The sequence below is a fragment of the Phyllobates terribilis genome, unplaced genomic scaffold (assembly GCF_046119375.1).
Source record: "Phyllobates terribilis strain yellow unplaced genomic scaffold, ASM4611937v1 Scaffold_4__5_contigs__length_816908805, whole genome shotgun sequence".
Taxonomy (NCBI): Eukaryota; Metazoa; Chordata; class Amphibia; order Anura; family Dendrobatidae; genus Phyllobates; species Phyllobates terribilis.
In genome coordinates this window covers 410,633,950-410,655,437 of record NW_027362764.1, presented here as the reverse complement: position 1 = coordinate 410,655,437, position 21,488 = coordinate 410,633,950, and the positions used below count along the sequence as shown (strand labels likewise).

Sequence of the window (21,488 nt, the reverse complement as noted above, 5' to 3'; positions counted from 1 at the left end):
ATACTACATTTTTAATTGGAGGGATTTGCTAATATTATTATTACTACATCTACTACATATTGGGATAGTACCTTTTGAGATGGGAATACCCCCCCCCCCCTTTTAATGATCAGTCCTAATGGAGAAAGAAGCAGCTATCTCTGATTAGACATATTACAACATTTTTTATTTTCATTGTCAATGATTGATTTATGAAATAAAAATTAAAACAACAGTTACTATTTAAGGTGTGCGGGTCCTTTTTTTATTCTTTATTTTTTATAGTATGCAATGGGGTGCATGGACCCCTCCCAGGCTGTGCACCCTTATCAATCCATCTTCCCCAAAAAGGTTTTATTAAAGCTAAGCCTGGTTCCTAAAATCTTTCCCTTTTCATTTTAGGCCTGGTTAGGCACATAGAGAGGGGAGTCACTAGAATTGGGGATCATCCACGTGAGGTACAACTTGTCATGGCTGGATGGCTTTTACGCTTTTGGATAAAAAAATGTTAGCTAAGTAGCTCATGTTTTTTATGCACCCACAATAGTGGGGTACATGAATTCATTAGATTATCAATATTAAATGGCCAGGAAAGCCCCTTCATATTAAGTTGCTGTTTTTTGGGAAAAGGAACTATTAACTTGAAGAGAGAAATGTTTTTAGATATACATAAAATTATCCGCATTTTAAGTAAATTATCAAAGGAACATTCAGATTAGAAAAGGAAAATGGCAGATAAAGAGTAAATCCCATTATTTTAAGTGACAAGGTAAACTCTAAACGTCATTTCAGAGCCATCTCGCTTTCTTCATTAGCAATGATAAAAAGTTGGTGAACTCTACTCACCTCCACTGGCAGGCAAAACCGATAAGCAGACATCCAGAACAAATCCATTTCCGAATGACAAAGTTTGCAGACATTTAGCTAAAAAGGAGCATGGTGAGAAATTCATTAGGCTAGTGCACCCTTCTACAGGAGCCAAAGAGAAAAGTAATGCCAAAGGCTCGGGAATAGTATTAACAAGCTAACTTTTAATGACTTGGCCTCAAGTGCTGAACCTATTGTGCATGTCTGACCTGTTCTGCTTCTCAATTTCAACCAGGCAGATAAATGGAAAGAATATTACTCCTCATCACAGAGTAGGGTATTGATATTTTAAAGAATCCACAGAGACCGATGAGCTCTCGTTTCAGACATGGACTCTGCATATGTTATCACAGCTTACCGCTGCTACTCAAAACCCTAGGAAAAAAAAATATATGGCGCACATCTCAATCCCATTAATATGGGGATAGAACAGTAAGCTTTTCTGATGATAAATCATCATTTAAATGGATCTAACATGGACACCAAGACCCTGAAGTATTTTGGCCAATGGAGGCTGCATTTAGAAAGTGCTTAGTTTGTTTTATTAATCTTGATTTTTTTTTCCTTTATTTTATTTTTTCAAAGGTGTAGGTGTTTTTTTTTTTTTTAAGATTTATTAGATTATTTTCCATTCTATTTTCTGTACATAAATATGGAGAAGCCCAAGAGTCTGCTAACCGCCTTTGATAGTGTGCTTCACAACAGCTACAAGGACTATAGGAGCCTCTGTGCTGAAGACACCCATTGACGAGGGGCGTAACAATCACTGTTGTAGAGGGCGAAATTCAGCTGAAATGTATTGTGGCGCAGAGACCCACCAGGGCAACTCATGCAGCTGAAGTCGGTGTGCTAGTCACAGGCACACAGCAGGCATGCCGAAGTCCGTTGCCGGCTACAGAACAAGACGCCGTATGTCATGGAAGCGGAGTAAGGTAAGAAGAATCTTTTATTTTATTTTTTGTTTCTTTATTAAAATGTGTTGGGAACAGGGAGCATTATTACAAGATGGGCCTGGGAGCTGGGACAATATACTAGGAAGGGGCCAAGATGGGGACATTACACCAAGATAGGAGATATTATTACTGGAATGGGGACATATATTACTGGAAAGGGCCAGGGAGGGAAACATTACTACAAGAAGGGGCCCAGGATGGGGGACATTACACCAGGATGAGAGACATTATTAATGGAAGAGGCACACAAAATTAGACATTACTACTGCAAGGGGCCCAGTATGGGGGATATTATTACTGGAAGGTGCCCACGATGGTGGACATTAAACCAGGAATTGGTCCAAGATGGGGGACATTATTACATTATCGAGGGGGGAAACATGTACGTCTTTATGGGTTTTAAAATGCCACAAGGACTAACACATCTGACCAACATGTAGATGGAGGCCCAGGTTAAAATTTTGCACCAGGGTCCATCTGACTAGTTGCGCCATTGATATTCCAATGGCAACTCTGTAGGAGGTCTTACCTTTCAATGTAAACCTGTCTAATGAGAAAACTGCTGAAGAGTGAAATCTAGAGAATAGAAGGCGTCAGTCTATAATGAGGTTTGGAAGGCAGAGTGAAAACTACTAGACTGCAAGATTTTTATTTTTATTTTAACATAGATAGGAGTAAGAACCATTAAAAAAAAAAAAAAAAAAAAAAAAAAAAAAAAAAAGATACCAAATTCGTAAAAAACAAGTTTCAAACAGATTATTTTCTAAAGACTAAATGAAGACTAGACCCAGTTTTGGTTAGGCATTATAATATAATTTCAAAATAAGCTTGAGGAAAACAGAAAAGCTGTGGCAACAAGGTGACGCAGGTCACACCGTCAAAGATTGCTATGTGTCTGCTACATCTACGTCTAACGAAGGTGGATATGGTCCCAATACAAGCCCTAGGGCACTGATACAAATAATTCACAAAGAATCCAACTGGATCCGACTTTCTTAGACTTGCTTGTCGCAGTACCCTAGGGATCGCAATGGATTCCATTCACCTGCGTTACACTGCGCTGAAGCAATGCCACATAGCAACATTTGGTTGTGAGAGCTGTTTCGCTGTGAAAAGTCACCGCATAGCCCCATCCTAATCCTCTATCAAAAACTATAATTCCGTTTACTGCTGCTTTGAGAGTAAGCTACGGAATATACTGAAAGCAATAGTTACACAGACAGTTTAGTGATAAGGTATAAGGAGGGAGAAGGGACATTTTTTCTGTTGCTCCTACTACATTTTATTTGGTATATTCAAAGTTGTAATGTAAGAAACAATTACAGAAGACAGAAGCACATAGTGGGCTGGCAATTACACAGTAAATCTACATGTTTGGGGTGTTACACTCTTGGCTATATGAATTTTTTATATATATATATATATATATATATATATATATATATATATATATATATATATATATATATATATATATATATATATATATATATATATATATATATATATATATATATATATATATATAAAAAAAAAAAGTACAAACATAAAGCACAAATAAATTGTTTAGAGAAATACTAACTTAAAAGGGGTTTTCCCACAAATGAAAGTTAATTTAATCAGTCAATCTTGGAATAATAATAAATTCCACAATTGGATGTGTTTAAATAAAATGTTCCTGTGCTGAGATAATCTTATAAATGTGCCCCTGCTGTGTACTGTGTAATGGCTGTGTCTGACCGTACAGCAACATGGTCTGGTCATAGCACATCTCCTGGGCAGGGGAGGAAGCAATAGAGTATACAGACATTACAGCTGGGGATCACAGCTGATTATTTCTGTGAGGTAAAACATTTCCCTGCCTGTTTTTAAACAATGTTTTACGTCAAAGAAAGAATCAGCTGTGATCCCCTGCTGTAATGTCTTTATCCTCTTTTTCTCCTCCCCTATCCAGGAGATGTGGTATGATCAGACCATGTTCCTGCACAGTAAGACACGGCCATTACACAGTACACAGCAGGGGCACATTTATAGATCTCAGCACAGGAACATTTTATTTAAATACATTAAATTGTGGAACTTATTATCATTCCAAGATCTATTGATTAAAATCAGCTTCTGTTCACGGGAAAACCCCTTTAACATTCATATGAAAAGACAACATACAGAATGTTAGAGTCCAGTATGTGCACTTTTCAGAATACAAGTATATAAGGTCAGGAAAGTGCATAGATAATGCATCGCCGTATCCTCATATAAATACACAGAGGCACAAGCCGGTCATTCAGACAAAAAGCAATTCAGAAAATTAAAGACTCACCTACCACCTGATCTAAGTGCAGCAGATTTTATTCTAGCCTATATGATCTCACTACATACAGTGTACACGAGCTAAGGAACCTGCAAAGGTGGCCTGATGAGGACTCTGCTTTGTTTTTCCCATTATTATATTGTAGAAGTATGGAATGCAAACAACTCTGACAACTTTTGTTTTGTTTAAGTTATTTTATTCTAAGAATCTACTATTTGTATTTCTACCCTAATTGTCTATCTGCCTATATGATGCCACTCTACTTTACCACCATCTCCCATTATGTAGTAGTTTATATGTCCGGATTACTTCTCTACAAGAGTAAATTTCATGAAAAAGAATAACGTTAAGCACAAGCTGATTAATGTGACTTACTTGTTGACCCATTTCTTCGCCATATTCTAACAGTGCAGTCTGATGAGGCCGAGGCCACAAGAAGATCATGCTCAGAGTCTGAAGGCCAATACACAGCATGAACTGCACACACGGCCTCAGTGTGACCATCCAGTACTTCACGGTGCACAAGCTGGAAAGAAGGAAAGCGGATGTTACCAATGAACGCTGATTTAAGAACAAAGCACCCACTAAATTAAAAAAAAACAATTCATCATTTGCGATTTATTGCAGTCACTTTTATTTTTTTTTATTTTTTTTTTTATCTTGTGGCATTCAAAGACATTTTTTTGTAATAAATTCTTCAATGGCACATGGGGTTCATGAATTTGGTAAAAAATACAAAAAAATTGCTCTTTATTTTTGTCTTTAACCAGTTTTTGCACATTTTGCCACAATAAAAGACGCAAATCCTTTAAAAAGACGCAAGAACACACTAAACTGAGAACTCCCCCAGAAATCTTACTCCAGGGGGGAAACTGGAGTGAGATGTGCTAAAGATGCATAATTTAGTACAAGTCACACTTCATTAATCTGTCTGAAACATCAGGATAAGCAAAAATACAGAAGAAAAAAAAAAAGAAAAAAAAAAAAAAGGGGACTTAAAAAGTGGCGCAAAAACGTATAGAGTATCAGGCGCAAATAATAAAGTCAGATAAAAAGGAGCAAATTACTTCAGAAAAGTGGACACCTACCATCAAGTTATGTTCACAAGAGTATATTCTGTTCCAAATTCCACATAAAAAAACAACCTAAAATGTTGTTTGAACAAGCTTGCTACTGACATCAATACTGATTTTTCGATGTATTTTTTTTTTTTTTTTAAAGTGGATTTTTCAAACTGAGATATCGACGCAAAAGAAACTCTGTGTGAACATACCCCTAGGGTAAGTGTAAAAGGAATTCTTTTATGTGAAATATGAGGCTGATCCACTTAAAAATCCACTTCAAATGCCTTTTAAAATATGTTTTTTATTGATTTAATGAAAAAAATCTACATTACAATTCAAACAGCATTTTTTTTAAACTAACAAGGTTTTGAAAAACTCACTTCAGACAAGTGAAACTACTTCTTTGCATAGTTTACTCATTAATGTTATTAGGATTATTGCCAAGATCACTAGGATCGTAGTAAAAATTACCACATTCACAATAACAGATCATTCTTCTCCCACTAGGGTATTACCTAAGTCACAAACTACTATTACTAGGACGTAAGCACTAAGATGTAACCTTTCTTTTTATGGTGGCATTATCTGTTCATTTGTTTCAATTACTTGTCACTTTACTCATTCTCAATTGACAATGCATTTGTCGTATTCTTTTAGAGCTTTCCAACATCAAACGTATCAACAGGTACTTATCAGCTGTGCCAAAATGCACACGAGGCTGCGATCCAGCAAGAGTGGACTCCAGGGCAGGTTTATCTTAACAGGACTCTTTGGCCAATAATTTATTTTACCCTGCCCTTCCTGTATAACTCTCACTACAGCTCTAATACTATTGCTCTTAGCTTATTATTTTAACTGGTATCCACCTAATTACAGGTGTTACTTCAATTTTTCAATTATATGATGTATTTTGGTAAATATAGCAAAAAAGTGGAACGGCACCATATATTCTAAATCCGGGTGCAAGGCCCCCACAAAAATATCCATTTGTTAGGCAATATAAGCAAAAAAGGCAGGCAGCACTCCTAAAAGGCTTTGGTGAAAAAAACGTGGACTTTATTCGCCCATATGGTGTGGCAATGTTTCGGTTGTGACCTTTGTCAAGCCTATTTTTTGGGTAAATATACCTTTATTTAAAAGAATAAAGTAAAGAATAAAGTAGAAAACCACTTTTAGATATATACAAAATATAGAAAAAAAGTGTCAATTCAGCTCACTACTCTTGTGTTAGAGATAAGTATCCCAGGAGACTTCCATGGTAGACAGTCTATGGTCTGGGTGTGTTGCGTGGAGTATGCACTGGTCTGGCTTCCAGGTCAAATAGCTCTCAAAAGGGCCAAAAGGTAATGTGCTCCGGCTCCAAAGGAAAGTAGTTAAAACTGAGCTTCAAATCATATAGGATTAAAAAAACAATTGGCAAATATGCACATATTTAAAAAAAAAACAAAACAATATTTACGCCTTTCAGGTAGAAAAAACATTTATCATATCTGCTATGACCAACTATGATCAAGGGTTTTTCTACTCAAAATGTAATGGTTTTGTTTTAATGGGCAGATTCTGCCATTTTTTAATCCTATATGATTAAAGGCTAAATTTTAAAACTACTTTCCTTTGGTGCTGGAGAACATCCCCTTTTGGACCACAGAAAACCGCTCTTACAACGGTGAGCACATTGAATAGATAAATATGGATCACCCCCGCCAAATTAACAGTAATAACAAAATGACCAATACACATATTGGAATGAGGTTAGGGACCTGGTAAATATCAGTAACGATGAAGCTTCTTTTAGATGTTCTACGTTTACGTGTGACCACACAGGACCCTTCTTTGATCACCTGAAGCTACTAGAGTCTACCTCTGGAAGGCACAAGTGTTTTTGTTTTTTCTATCATATGGCTTCATTCATGTGACACCATATTATATGGTTTCTCAATTGGTGCTGCTGAAAATACATGCAATGCAGTGGCATGTAAAAGTTTGAGCACCCTTGGTCAAAATTACTGTTATTGTGAAAAGTTAAGCAAGTTGATGAAATGATCTTTAAAAGGCCTAAAGTTTAAGACGACAAATTTCCTTAATATTTTAGGCAAAAAAATACATATATGTATTTTCATCTTTTCTTCATTTTAAAAAAAAAATCCAAAAAGGAAAACTGGCAGATGCAAAAGTTTGGGCACTCTGCAGGGTTAGTACCTAGTAAGTAACTTCCCTTTTTCAAAGTATCACAGCTTGTAAACGCTTTTTGTAGCCAGACAAGAGTCTTTTAATTGTTGTTTGAGGGATTTTCGTCCATTCTTCCTTGGAAAATTCTTCCAGTTCTGTGAGATTCCTGGGTCTTCTTGCATGCACTGCTATTTTGAGGTCTAGCCATAGATTTTCAATGATGTCAAGATCAGGGAACTGTGAGGGCCATTGTAAAACCTTTAGCTTGCGCCTTTTAAGAGAGTTTATTGTGGATTTTGACGTGTGTTTAGGATCATTATCCATCTGTAGAAGCCATCCTATTTTCAAATTCAGTGTCACGCTGTAAACAGCGAAACCGGGAAATGGCTGAGTGTTGGGACCTGCACCTATCCCTGCCACACTGGGGGGCCCTGACTTTGCCTTATATCAGGGGTACCTCTGATGGTGAGGAGGCCTGAGTCGCCAGCGTCTCCTTAACTCAGGCGCAGGCCCTTACAGTGAACCCTAGGGAGGAAGACAGAACAAAATATAGATACGGTGACAAGACAGGGAAATACAGACAGGGTAGCAGAAATAGCAGTCACACAAAATGCTCACTCAGCCACAGAGGAAACAAAAGGGAGTTAAGGAGGGGAAACCAAAAAGGAGGCAAAGCAGGTAAACATGCAGCAAAACAGCAACCACGATAGCTAAGTAAACCTCCAAGCTCCTATACACAACGCTCCCCCTTCACTCTCCAAGTCAGGCAGAAAAACTGATCACTGACACTCCAGGAAGTCAGAGCTGAGTCTATATAGAAGGGAAGAGTAGTTAACCCAAATCAGCTGAGAGACCAGAATCTCAGAAAAACCCAGCAACCCAGATTAAATCCCGCATTACTGGCAAAAAGCAGTAAGTTAATAAACTGGAGAGGAGCTTCAGCCCAGTGTGTGTGAACTATGCCCAGAATGCTGCAGTTCTCTGGAACCTCTCTGTTGCGGTAACTCAGTGACAGTCAGCTTTTACAGATGGTGTTAGGTTTGCATCAAGAATTTGTTGAAATTGCATTGAATTCATTCTTTCCTCTATCTGTGAAATGTTCCCCGTGCAATTGGCTGCAAAACAACATCAAAGCATGATTGATCCACCCGATGCTTAATGGTTGGTGAGATGTTCTTTTCCTGAAACTCTGTGCCCTTTTTTATCCACACAAACGTTTGATCATTGTGGCCAGAGTTCTATTTTAACCTCATCGGTCCACAGGACTTGTTTCCAAAATGCAACAGGCTTGTTTAGATGTTCTTTTGCATACTTCTGATGCTGAATTTTATGGTGAGGATGCAGGAGAAGTTTTCTTCTGATGACTCTTCCATGAAGGTCATATTTGTGCAGGTGTCTCTGAACAATAGAACAACGTACCACAAATCCAGAGTCTGCTAAATCTTTCTGAAGGTCTTTTACAGTCAAGCGAGGGTTTTGATTTTCCTCTCTAGGAATCCTACGAGCAGCTCTCACTGAAATTTTGCTTAGTCTTGCAGACCTTATCTTGACCCCCACTGTTCCTGTTAACTGCCACTTCTTAATTACACTTCTAACTGAGGAAAGGGCAACTTGAAAACGCTTTGCTATCGTCTTATAGCCTTTTCCTGCTTTGTGGGCATCCACCATTTTCTGAGTGCTAGGCAGCGGCTTAGAAGAACCCATGGCTGCTGTTTTTTTGGTGCAAGGTTAGATGAGGCTGGGTTTTTTTAAAGCTGGAAGATTTGCATCACCTGGCCTTTCTTAACGATGATAGTGAACAAGTCATAAACCTAATTAACCTGTTAAGGTCTGAAACCTTGGTCAATGTTATCTGAGCACACAAATCTCCAAGGGTGCCAAAATTTTTGCATCGGCCCATTTTTTTTTCTGCCTAAAATACAAAGGAAATGTGTAATTTTTAACTTTAGGCCTTTTAGAGATCATTTCAGCTTCAACTTGCTTAACTTTTCACAATTCTTATTATTATAGCACCATTTATTCCATGGCGCTTTACATGTGAGTAACAGTATTTTGACGAGGGGTACCCAAACTTTTACATGCCACTGTATATGTGTGTGATCTTTATGCAACGTCCCTTTCTCACCCACCGTGTGATGCATTTTTAAGTTTATTTTGCTATATTTAATAAAGAGTAAAAAAAACTTGTTCACTCATGTCACCTGGACCTCAAAACATCGCTTGAATTCTACTTATCCTTACATTTGACTCTGCAAAACATCTTACTGTTATTCTGATTCATTCTTATCTGCACTACTGCAACTCTCTACTGATCGGTCTCTCTCTATTAAACTTTTTCCTATGCAATATAGCCTGAATTCAGCAAACAGGATCATATTTCTGACCAACCGCTACACTGAAGCTTCTACCCTGTGCCAGTCGTGGCACTAGTTGCCCAGCCGCCACATAATCCAATATAAACTTATCACGTTCACCCACAAAGCTCTCCAAAGTTCTGCACCACCCTACATCTTCTCTCTAATCTTGGTCAAGCAGCCTACCCATGCCCTTCATTCTCCTCATGACCTAAGACTAACATCCTCTATAATCCGAACTTCCCACTCCCATCTCCAGGACATCTCTTGTGCTGCACCAGTTTTCTGGAATGCATTACCCTGAACAATTCGATAAACTCCCAGTATCCACAGTTTCAAGTGAGCCCTAACACACATTTCTTTAGACTTGTTTATCACCTCTCCTCATTAATCTAACTACTCCCTGTTCTCTGTTCCATGCATTCGATAGCTATTTTTACCTGTACTTCTACAGATACTGGCTGGTCACTCATTCACAGTTATTTGAATACCTTATTTCTTATGTTGATGGATGGACCTTATATTATAAGCACTTTATTTTTACCTTTTGTGTCTCTCGTATTCAGCAAAGCCCTCATTCCTCTTGGTATCAGTAGAACTCTTGTATGTTCAAGTATCCTATAAATTGTAAAGTGCTGTAGAATATGTTGGTGCTATATAAATAAAAATTATTATTGAAGATTTTGTATTCTTCATAAATTGCTACTTTTGTATCTTGGCCTTTCTTCTGTAGGATCTATAATAAATGTTATTTGCAAGTTCTGCATTGACATTTCTGGAAATGATATTGTATGAACATACCGTTCTGCACTCAGAACACAATGATTATACAGAGAAAAATGTCATTTCATAGACGTTGCTTATCTCTTCCCGAAGAAGAGGAATGTTTGAATGCTTTTATACAAAGCTCCATTTATTGTGACTACCCCAGTAGATTCTGCTGCCTGTATCTGATCGTGTGCTCAACACTTCCAGAAGAAGCAGCTGGATACAACACGTGACTGCCACCATCTGAATCACTACTACTGTGGGGGCCGCCGGGACCTACTATATTCATGGGCAGCAGGAGGCCTAAAACTGGGGTGCTGCAGTAAAACAACAGAGGGGAAACCGGTGGACCTGGGGGAAACCCACGCAAACATGGGAAGAACATACAAACTCCTTGCAGATGTTGCCCTTGGTGGGATTTGAACCCAGGACCCCAGAGCTGCAAAGCTACTGTGCTAACCACTGAGCCACCGTGCTGTCCCCGAGTAAAGGTCATCAATACTATAGGAGTGGAAAATCTCTTCAAGAAATGGTTGTTCAGCTGGAGCAGTGTGTACAATAATGTGCACCAGTAAAGCAGCTGCAGAAGTTCTTTTTAAGAAAAGGATGATGGTGTTACTTATCAATAAGGAGCAGACATGAAACTTTTCCCCTCTCTCTTCAATAAGATATTCTGTCGCACTATGAATTGTTGCATATATCAGGAGTCACCTTTAAAGTCCTTTGATCTGTAGCCTAGAGACTAGATCACAATACTCCTCAGTGATGTCTAATACTCCCATAATTTATAGCATGTAGTACACAGCCACATATAATATGATATTATCCTATTCATCATTATAGTATTCAAAATTCTACATACCTGATAGTCACGTGTCCTCCAAATAATCACCTTCTTATCAGACCCCCCAGAAACAAGCTCTGTTTCAGGACCTAAGAATACAACAGGGCAGACATTAGAGACACTCACTATTTAAGCCTGGTTACATGACTGACACAATAGATATTGGTCGTAATTTGTGTGATGTAGGTGATGTAGAAGGTTCAGCTACACAAAACTAAATGGATTGTTATCACTACGGTCTATTCTGTAATTGATGAATTTCTCTGGTCAGTCAGGGAGAGCTAATGAGCTGTCCTCCGCTCTGGCTTAAAGAGGGCCCTGAACAATGCCCTCCTTTACAGGACAAAAACACAGAGGCTGCCCTGACAAAACAACCCATTAGATGGTAAACCTGCTAGGCTGCTCTGCTCTAAGTGTAAACGTAATACAACAAAGACAGATTAGTATTACAAACAAAGGGTTATTTCCAAAATACTAAGTTATCACCAATCATTTTGTATGGGAAATAGCCAAGAGCTGCACTCGGCTTTCTAAGTCAGTTCCACAGGGAATGAATGGACCGAGCATCCTAAGCCCCATTCTCAAGATTGTGGGGGTCATAGCAATAGGACCAATAAGTTATTCCCTATCCTATGTTTAGTTGATAAAGGGTTATTCCCAAAATTATAAATTAAGTACAGTGCGCACATCATTTCATCTGAAATCTTAACCCCATCACGACTCTTGACGTACATGTACATCAAAAGTAGTGTCCCTGACTTTGATGCGGGCCCGCGGCCATTAGCAGGCCTGTTAAATGACGATGTCAATCTTTGACAGCAACGTTTAACATCGCCAGCAGGGGGTCGTTTCAAGATCCCACCGATGCGCCTGTGACTCAATTGTGGGGTGCAGATGGGTTGTCATGACAGCCGGAGGTTTGCTGAAGACCCCTGTGCCTGTCATTATGATCCTCCTGTGGAAGTCAGCCCATGGCTGTCAATCATGAGACCCTAAGGGGACTTTTAAATACAGTAAAAAGTGAATAGAAAAAAAGGTTTTAAAAATATGAAAAAAAAAAACACAAAAGTTCAAATCACCTCTTTTTTTGTCTCATTATAAATAAAACAAAAAAATACACAAAATGTTATTGCTGCATTCATAAAAGTCCAATCTATCAAATAGAATGTAAATTAATCTGATCGGTAAACCGTGTAACGAAAAAAAAATCAAAACGCCAGAATTAGTTTTTTTGGCCGCGGCAACACTGCAGTAAAAAGCAATGAAAACATTGTATCTTTCCCAAAATGGTATCAGTAAAAACGTCAGCTCTGGGCACAAAAAATAAGCCCTCACAGAGCCAGATATCCCAAAAAAATGAAGAAAAAAGAAAAAAAAAAAATTCTCACGAATTTACAATTATTTTTTCACCACTTAAAATATAAAACTGCATGTTTGGTATCTGTATACTCATAATGACCTGGAGAATCATATTGCCAGGTCAATTTACCATATAGTGAACATGGTAAATAAAAACCTAAAAAACAATTGTGGAATTGCACTTTTTTTTTTTGCAATTTCGACGCACTCAGAATTTTTTCCCCCTCTTTCCAGTACACTATGGTGTCATTTAAAAGTACAACTCCTCCTGCAAAAAAACAAGGCTTGATACGGCTATATTGAAGGAAAAATATAAAAGTTAAGGTTCTTGGAAGAAGAGGAGGAAAAAACGAAAACAAAAAAAAACAAAAAACAGGAAATCGCATAGGGATGAAGGGGTAAGGAACTATACTTACAACAAACTTTGCATGAATCAATAGTATCGGTGAATATAAGAAACTTAAGCCCCCGTCTCACATAGCGAGATCGCTGCTGTGTCACGGTTTTGGTGACGCAACAGCGACCTCACCAGCGATGTCGCTATGTGTGACACTTTGCAGCGATCAGGCCCCTGCTGTGAGGTCGCTGATCGCTGCAAAGTGTCCTGGACCATTTTTTGGTCGTTGCTCTCCCGCTGGTCAGCACATATCGCTGTGTGTGACCAGCGGGAGCAGCGATCAGGCTGGTAACTATGGTAAACATCGGGTTACTAGGGGCACACGCGCACTTAGTAACCCGCTGTTTATCATGGTTACAAGCCTGCTAAAGTGAGCGGTAACCTCCCGCTCACTGTAGCAGTGGTAACCATGATAAACAACGGGTTACTAGGAGCGCGTGTGCCCCTAGTAACCTGATGTTTACCATAGTTACCAGCCTGCTCATGCTTCAGCAGGCTCGTAACCAGGAGCAGGACATCGTGGAAAGATTCTTTCCACGATGTCGCTGCTCCCCTGATCGTTGGTGAGCCTGCCTGTTTGACAGCTCACCAGCGACCACATAGAGACGCAGCAACGATCCCTGACAGGTCGTATCGTTGTCGGGATCGTTGCAACATCGCTAAGTGTGACGGGGCCTTTAGTAATGTATCTTATCAGAGAAAACAGCTTGTTTTCCCACTTACTAGTCATTTCTTTTCCTCCTCCCCGTCTCCTGAACTTGTCATCCACTCTGAAACGCAGCTCATATCCATCTTGCTCTGACAAGTACTGCCAGTTCACTGTGGGGTTATGTTACACAGCCTATTATACTCTATGAAGAGGGAATGATGAGAGAGGAGCAGGGAGTGGACACAAGCAGAGAAAGACAAAGATTCTGCTGAGCTATCTAACAAGTCTTTTAACTCATCACAGAGCTAGATTCATTGGATTCAGCTGCATTATAATGTCATCCATGCTGCTGCTTGTTTCTGTGTGCTAAAAAAAAGGAAGAGCAGGAATCCATCTGTGTGCTGTGTATGGGAGACATCATAGCAGCTAGTCTCCTCCAACAGATCAGAGTGGATTGCAAATTAGATATAAAAAGCATGCAGAGGGGAAAGCTAGTAATCATGCAGGATACAAGTCATATAACGGAAAATAATAGTGTCATTGTCACATAGAGGAAAGCTTATTCTGAAAAGTTACTTGAAAGCATAGAAACCCTTTAAGTTTGGTGTATACACCAACTAAGTCTCCTGGCGCAAATGTATCCATAAGACTTAATTTAGCATCAGAGTGGTATATACAGTTATATGAAAAAGTTTGGGCACCCCTATTAATCTTAAGCTTAATGTTTTATAAAAATTGGTGTTTTTGCAACAGCTATTTCAGTTTGATATATGTAATAACTGTTGGACACAGTAATGTTTCTGCTTTGAAATGAGGTTTATTGTACTAACAGAAAAGGTGCAATCTGCATTCAAACAAAATTTGACAGGTGCATAAGTATGGGCACACTTATCATTTTCTTGTTTTAAATACTCCTACCTACTTTTTACTGACTTACTAAAGCACTTTTTTTGGTTTTGTAACATCATTGAGCTTTGAACTTCATAGCCAGGTGTATGAAATCATGAGAAAAGCTACTTAAAGTGGCCACTTGCAAGTTGTTCTCCTGTTTGAATCTCCTCTGAAGAGTGGCATCATGGGCTCCTCAAAACAACTGTCAAATGATCTGAAAACAAAGATTATTCAACATAGTTGTTCAGGGGAAGGATACAAAAAGCTGTCTCAGAGATTTAACCTGTCAGTTTCCACCGTGAGGAACATAGTAAGGAAATGGAAGAACACAGGGACAGTTCTTGTTAAGGCCAGAAATTGGCAGGCAAAGAAAAACATCAGAAAGGCAGAGAAGAAGAATGGTGAGATCAGTCAAGGACAATCCTCAGACCACCTCCAGAGAGCTGCAGCATCAACTTGCTGCAGATGGTGTCACTGTGCATCGGTCAACTATACAACGCACTTTGCACAAGGAGAAGCTGTATGGGAGAGTGATGCGAAAGAAGCCGTTTCTGCCAGCACGCCACAAACAGAGTCGGCTGAGGTATGCAAAAGCACATTTGGAGAAGCCAATTTCTTTTTGGAAGAAGGTCCTGTGGACTGATGAAACCAAGATTGAGTTGTTTGGTCATACAAAAAGGCATTATGCATGGCGGCAAAAAAACACAGCATTCCAAGAAAAACACTTGCTACCCACAGTAAAATTTGGTGGAGGTTTCATCATGCTTTGGGGCTGTGTGGCCAATGCCGGCACCGGGAATCTTGTTAAAGTTGAGGGACGCATGGATTCCACTCAGTATCAGCAGATTCTTGACAATAATGTTCAAGAATCAGTGACAAAGTTGAAGTTACGCAGGGGATGGATCTTTCAGCAAGACAATGATCCAAAACACCGCTCCAAATCTACTCAGGCATTCATGCAGAGGAACAATTACAATGTTCTGGAATGGCCATCCCAGTCCCCAGACCTGAATATCATTGAACATCTGTGGGATCATTTGAAGAGGAAAGTCCATGCTCGGCGACCATCAAACTTTACTGAACTGGAATTGTTTTATAAAGACGAATGGTCAAAATTACCTTCATCCAGGATCCAGGAACTCCGTAAAAAAGCTACAGGAAGCGACTAGAGGCTGTTATTTTTGCAAAAGGAGGATCTACTAAATATTAATGTCACTTTTCTGGTGAGGTGCCCATACTTATGCACCTGTCAAATTTTGCTTGAATGCAGATTGCACATTTTCTGTTAGTACAATAAACCTCATTTCAAGGCAGAAACATTACTGTATCCAACAGTTATTACATATATCAAACTGAAATAGCTGTTACAAAACACCAATTTTTATAAAACATTAAGCTTAAGATTAATAGGGGTGCCCAAACTTTTTCATATAACTGTATTAGCATACCTTCATTTCAGCTGTAAAGAAAAGAGTAAAAAAAAAAAAAAAAAAAAGGATAGTCTGCATTATGCAAGTACTTACTGCAGTCAGGTTTCTGAATCCACTGCACACAGTTGACCCGCTCAGTGTGTCCATTAAGTGTAGATATCACTGTCTTTTTCTGAAATTATAACACATAAATATTAAAGAGAGTTTATAATCAGAAAATTACATAATGTTTAGGCAGCACGGTGGCTCAGTGGTTAGCACAGCAGCCTTGCAGCGCTGGGGTCCTGGGTTCAAATCCCACCAAGGACAACATCTGCAAGGAGTTTGTATGTTCTCCCCGTGTTTGCGTGGGTTTCCTCCGGGTTCTCCGGTTTCCTCCCACACGCCAAAGACATACTGATAGGGAATGTAGACTGGGAGCCCCAATGGCGAGAGTGCCCATAATGTCTGTGAATTGTAAAGCGCTGCGGAAAATGTTGGCGCTATATAAATAAAAAGATTATTATTAACTCACATTTTTGTATTGCATGTGTTTTACAAAGAGTTCTGCAAAAATATTTTTTCCATATTACAATGTTTATCATAAAAAAATTAGTACGGTAATCTTGCATTTTTCCCACTGGCCATTTGGGCTTTTTTAGACTTGTGCGTCACAGCAAATAACAGGATCCACCGATCACACAACAACCAATGTCACAGCTGACCTGCTCCCCCTCTCTTCACAATTACCTTTCCACAGGCTCATTAGATACTTCAATACAAAAGACAGGTTCAGGATCAGACCATTGTGGCTATGTACATGTGTTATTTCCTGAAACAGAAGGAATTTAGACAGTGATTCATCAAAGTGTTTACATTAAGACACTTTAAAAATGTTGTGACTTTTGTCGTTTAGATAACAGTTTTGGCCAGCTCCATCAAAATGCTTGGTGACACCAACTGAAATAGATTATGTCGAGTTGTGGCATATCTTAAGCCAAAAATTTTACTCCAGTCTCTGTTTAGAGTAAGATTTGTGGTGAAGCACAATGAGTCTAGTGTTAATGTCTAAAATAGCCCCAGTGGCCAGTGAGAAAAATGAAAGATTTTTTTTTTATTATTATTATTTTTAGTACAGATTGTGCAATGTAAAACAAAACAAAAAACGTAACACAAAAATCCGATTTAAAGGGGTATTCCCATCTCCAAGATCCTATTCCAATATGTAGTAGGTGTAATAATAATTCTATTAGCAAATACCTTCAATTAGAAATGTAGTATAGTTCTTCTGATTCGCTATGTAACTTATGCCATGTGTAGGGCATTGCAGTAGCTTAGGTATCCATGGTTACGACCACTCATATAGTGAGTTAGTTTGTTGTTAGTGGTTGTAACCATGGATACCTAAGCTACTGTAATGCCTGCACATGGTGTAAGTAATAATGCAAATCAGGAGAAATATACTACATTTCTAATTTGAGGTATTTGCTAATTTCCTACTACATATTGGGATAGATCTTGGAGATGGGAATACCCCTTTAATCAATAGGTCCTCATTTTCTAATGACACACATCCTGTGAATTAAAAGGAGCTCAGGATTTATTAAACAGATCTGTAATTAAATATACAATTCTACTAAATGGTCACAAAACTTTGTACAAAGGAAACAATAGCACCCAGGGATCTGCCACCGAACTCAGAGATTCCCGCATAATATCTCTTGGCTCTTCGGTATATCCAGGATCCATAACACATCTGATTAGATCTTCACCGATCACACTGAAATAATGGGATCCACAGGTCTGAGCTCTATATCAATCATCACCTACCCGTGCGTTTGCCCAGGCTCCTGCCATCTACCCGGGAGCGTGCCAAAGCTCCTGCCATCTACCCGGGAGCGTGCCCAGGCTCCTGTCCTGTCATCTACACTGTATGCCCAGGCTACTGCCATCTCCTACCCTGGTGCGTGCCCAGGCTACTGCCATCTCCTACCCTGGTGCGTGCCCAGGCTAATGCCATCTCCTACCCTGGTGCGTGCCCAGGCTAATGCCATCTCCTACCCTGGTGCGTGCCCAGGCTAATGCCATCTCCTACCCTGGTGCGTGCCCAGGCTCCTGTCCTCTTCCACCCTGGTGCGTGCCCAGGCTCCTGTCCTCTTCCACCCTGGTGCGTGCCCAGGCTCCTGTCCTCTTCCACCCTGGTGCGTGCCCAGGCTCCTGTCCTCTTCCACCCTGGTGCGTGCCCAGGCTCCTGTCCTCTTCCACCCTGGTGCGTGCCCAGGCTCCTGTCCTCTTCCACCCTGGTGCGTGCCCAGGCTCCTGTCCTCTTCCACCCTGGTGCGTGCCCAGGCTCCTGTCCTCTTCCACCCTGGTGCGTGCCCAGGCTCCTGTCCTCTTCCACCCTGGTGCGTGCCCAGGCTCCTGTCCTCTTCCACCCTGGTGCGTGCCCAGGCTCCTGTCCTCTTCCACCCTGGTGCGTGCCCAGGCTCCTGTCCTCTTCCACCCTGGTGCGTGCCCAGGCTCCTGTCCTCTTCCACCCTGGTGCGTGCCCAGGCTCCTGTCCTCTTCCACCCTGGTGCGTGCCCAGGCTCCTGTCCTCTTCCACCCTGGTGCGTGCCCAGGCTCCTGTCCTCTTCCACCCTGGTGCGTGCCCAGGCTCCTGTCCTCTTCCACCCTGGTGCGTGCCCAGGCTCCTGTCCTCTTCCACCCTGGTGCGTGCCCAGGCTCCTGTCCTCTTCCACCCTGGTGCGTGCCCAGGCTCCTGTCCTCTTCCACCCTGGTGCGTGCCCAGGCTCCTGTCCTCTTCCACCCTGGTGCGTGCCCAGGCTCCTGTCCTCTTCCACCCTGGTGCGTGCCCAGGCTCCTGTCCTCTTCCACCCTGGTGCGTGCCCAGGCTCCTGTCCTCTTCCACCCTGGTGTGTGCCCAGGCTCCTGTCCTCCACCCTGGTGTATGCACAGGCTTCTATCGTCTACCCTGGTGTGTGCCCAGGCTCCTGTCCTCTTCCACCCTGGTGCGTGCCCAGGCTCCTGTCCTCTTCCACCCTGGTGCGTGCCCAGGCTCCTGTCCTCTTCCACCCTGGTGCGTGCCCAGGCTCCTGTCCTCTTCCACCCTGGTGCGTGCCCAGGCTCCTGTCCTCTTCCACCCTGGTGCGTGCCCAGGCTCCTGTCCTCTTCCACCCTGGTGCGTGCCCAGGCTCCTGTCCTCTTCCACCCTGGTGCGTGCCCAGGCTCCTGTCCTCTTCCACCCTGGTGCGTGCCCAGGCTCCTGTCCTCTTCCACCCTGGTGCGTGCCCAGGCTCCTGTCCTCTTCCACCCTGGTGCGTGCCCAGGCTCCTGTCCTCTTCCACCCTGGTGCGTGCCCAGGCTCCTGTCCTCTTCCACCCTGGTGCGTGCCCAGGCTCCTGTCCTCTTCCACCCTGGTGCGTGCCCAGGCTCCTGTCCTCTTCCACCCTGGTGCGTGCCCAGGCTCCTGTCCTCTTCCACCCTGGTGCGTGCCCAGGCTCCTGTCCTCTTCCACCCTGGTGCGTGCCCAGGCTCCTGTCCTCTTCTGGTGCGTGCCCAGGCTCCTGTCCTCCACCCTGGTGTATGCACAGGCTTCTATCGTCTACCCTGGTGTGTGCCCAGGCTTCTGTCCTCCACCCTGGTGTGTGCCCAGGCTCCTGTCGTCTACCCTGGTGCGAGGAGGCTCTGTATCCTGGACCTGTCACCTGGTTCTCCTCCTCCACGAGCACCATGCTGTCAGCTGCAGACTTGAGTCCCATAGCGCTTACCTGAGGGCTGTACAATACCACACAGTGACAAGTCCCACATGCCAGCACACCACCCCGGCTCCAGCTCACACAGTGCGGGCACCGGTTCACAGATAAAGCCGCATGTGAGAGATGAACTGTGGACGCCGCCATGTTGGATCCTGGAAGCTTCAGCTATACTAGAGTGCATCCTTGTGAGCGATAGGACCTGCGATTACGTCATGATCATGTGACCAGTTATAAGTCACGTGAGCTGGAGAGCTTCTGCCTTCGCTAGTGATGGAATTTCCTGTGTTTCTTTCTTGGTTGTGTGAACATGTCCTCATAGGCTGGTAATAGGAATGTATGTATGTCGTCCTGTGGAGAGTTTTATGTGTCTGTGTGTATAACACGCAGTCTAAATGTCTGTGAAATACGTGTTGCAGATCAAATTAAAATCCTCTCTGCCGCCAGTAGGGGGAGCTCACTGGATACGAAAGTGTTATTATTGGGAGATGGACATAGTGCAGTGATTTGAGCTCCCCCTCGTGGCAGCTGCCAGTAAATAGAATTTTATCTTGCTGGTAATTCTACTGCTGTGTCAGAGGGAGGGGAGGACCTGGAGCGTCACATGAGATAAATGGCGCATAGAACGAAATACAAAGTTCTGGGAAAGAAAAAAATAGCTATGTAGCTGCTGGCTGCAGGTGGCCATACACATTACTGTAACTGTGGGAAAACTTGACTTGAATTGATTGAAAAAGGATCAAAGTATTATTTCAAATTAATACATCATGTCAAAATTATCTGAATGATGAGGTCCAAGTGCAGAGCCTGTCTCCAACCAGGTAAACGAGCATGCGGTGACCCTGTAGTGAGCTGGCCGGCTCTGGCTGTTCGGTGATAATTGATATAGAGCCTGTTACAGAAGTGATTACACAGGATGATGTTGCCACCTTGTGGCCAGAGGTTGCACCTGCGCAGGGTGTGATGACAGAGAAAAAGACTGAGCCTCCTGTGTCTGGCCCTAGAGAGTCACGTGACCAAAGTGGGAAGCAGAAAAAAAGCGCGCGAGGAGTTTGCTGTGGGCTGTGAAAAGAGCCAGGACGGTGTGCAGGCCCTCGTGTGTGGCGCAGGAGAGACTCTCAACGGGATTTCTTTTACCTGACACCATATCCTCGGGGTCTTCCCCAGCTTCTTCACTGCTGAGGGATTCAGCTGTTACACTCCCTGCTACTGGAGTGTGGACTACATAAGGGGACCCACCAGAGCTTCTATCCGGATCAGAGAGACTGTAAGCGGGACCTCTGGCGAGAGGCCGAAGTATTCCCTCCTTTCAGCGTAATTTGTTGTTCCTGTTTTTTTCTCCGGCTGGGACGCCTTCCTGCAAAGGCCTGCGACGGGGGACACATCCTTCTGGAGTAAAGGACTGGTAACGTGTGAGTAGGGACAGTGAGGGTCAGCTTATCAGTACACGTTATTACTGTGCATATTTACTGTTGTCATTTATTGTTTTTTCTTTGCTGTTAAAAATGTATACGAGTAAAGATACGGTTATCAAGATAGAGTCTGTGTGTGGGGATCTTGCTGGGCCAGATTATAGATACCAATGCGCGGCCTTGCCCGCGGTCACTTCATCCCCATTACCTGCTGTGCAGAGGAGAAGAGCCTGGACTCAGTCTGTGGAGGATACCGAAATACCTGAAGGCTCCCACCCCATAGGCGGCTCCCGCTGAGCAGACACTT

General features: G+C 42.0%; 1 protein-coding gene across 3 annotated transcripts in view; it reads right to left on the bottom strand.

The window, feature by feature from the left end:
- Positions 1-20,001, bottom strand: part of ELP2 (elongator acetyltransferase complex subunit 2) — a 102,578-nt gene extending 82,577 nt beyond the window's left edge. The window contains exons 1-5 of one of the 3 annotated variants that reach the window (XM_073678609.1): positions 19,785-19,999; positions 16,129-16,207; positions 11,328-11,398; positions 4,486-4,636; positions 826-903 (exon numbers count right to left, since the gene is read on the bottom strand). In XM_073678609.1, coding sequence (XP_073534710.1) covers positions 826-903; positions 4,486-4,636; positions 11,328-11,398; positions 16,129-16,207; positions 19,785-19,916 — 511 coding nt within the window. In that variant the 5' untranslated portion in view covers positions 19,917-19,999. Of the gene's footprint in view, positions 1-825; positions 904-4,485; positions 4,637-11,327; positions 11,399-13,788; positions 13,879-16,128; positions 16,208-19,784 lie in introns of those variants that run through there. The other 2 variants (XM_073678611.1, XM_073678610.1) reach the window with 2 other exon arrangements.
- Between the last annotated feature and the right edge of the window lie 1,487 nt (positions 20,002-21,488).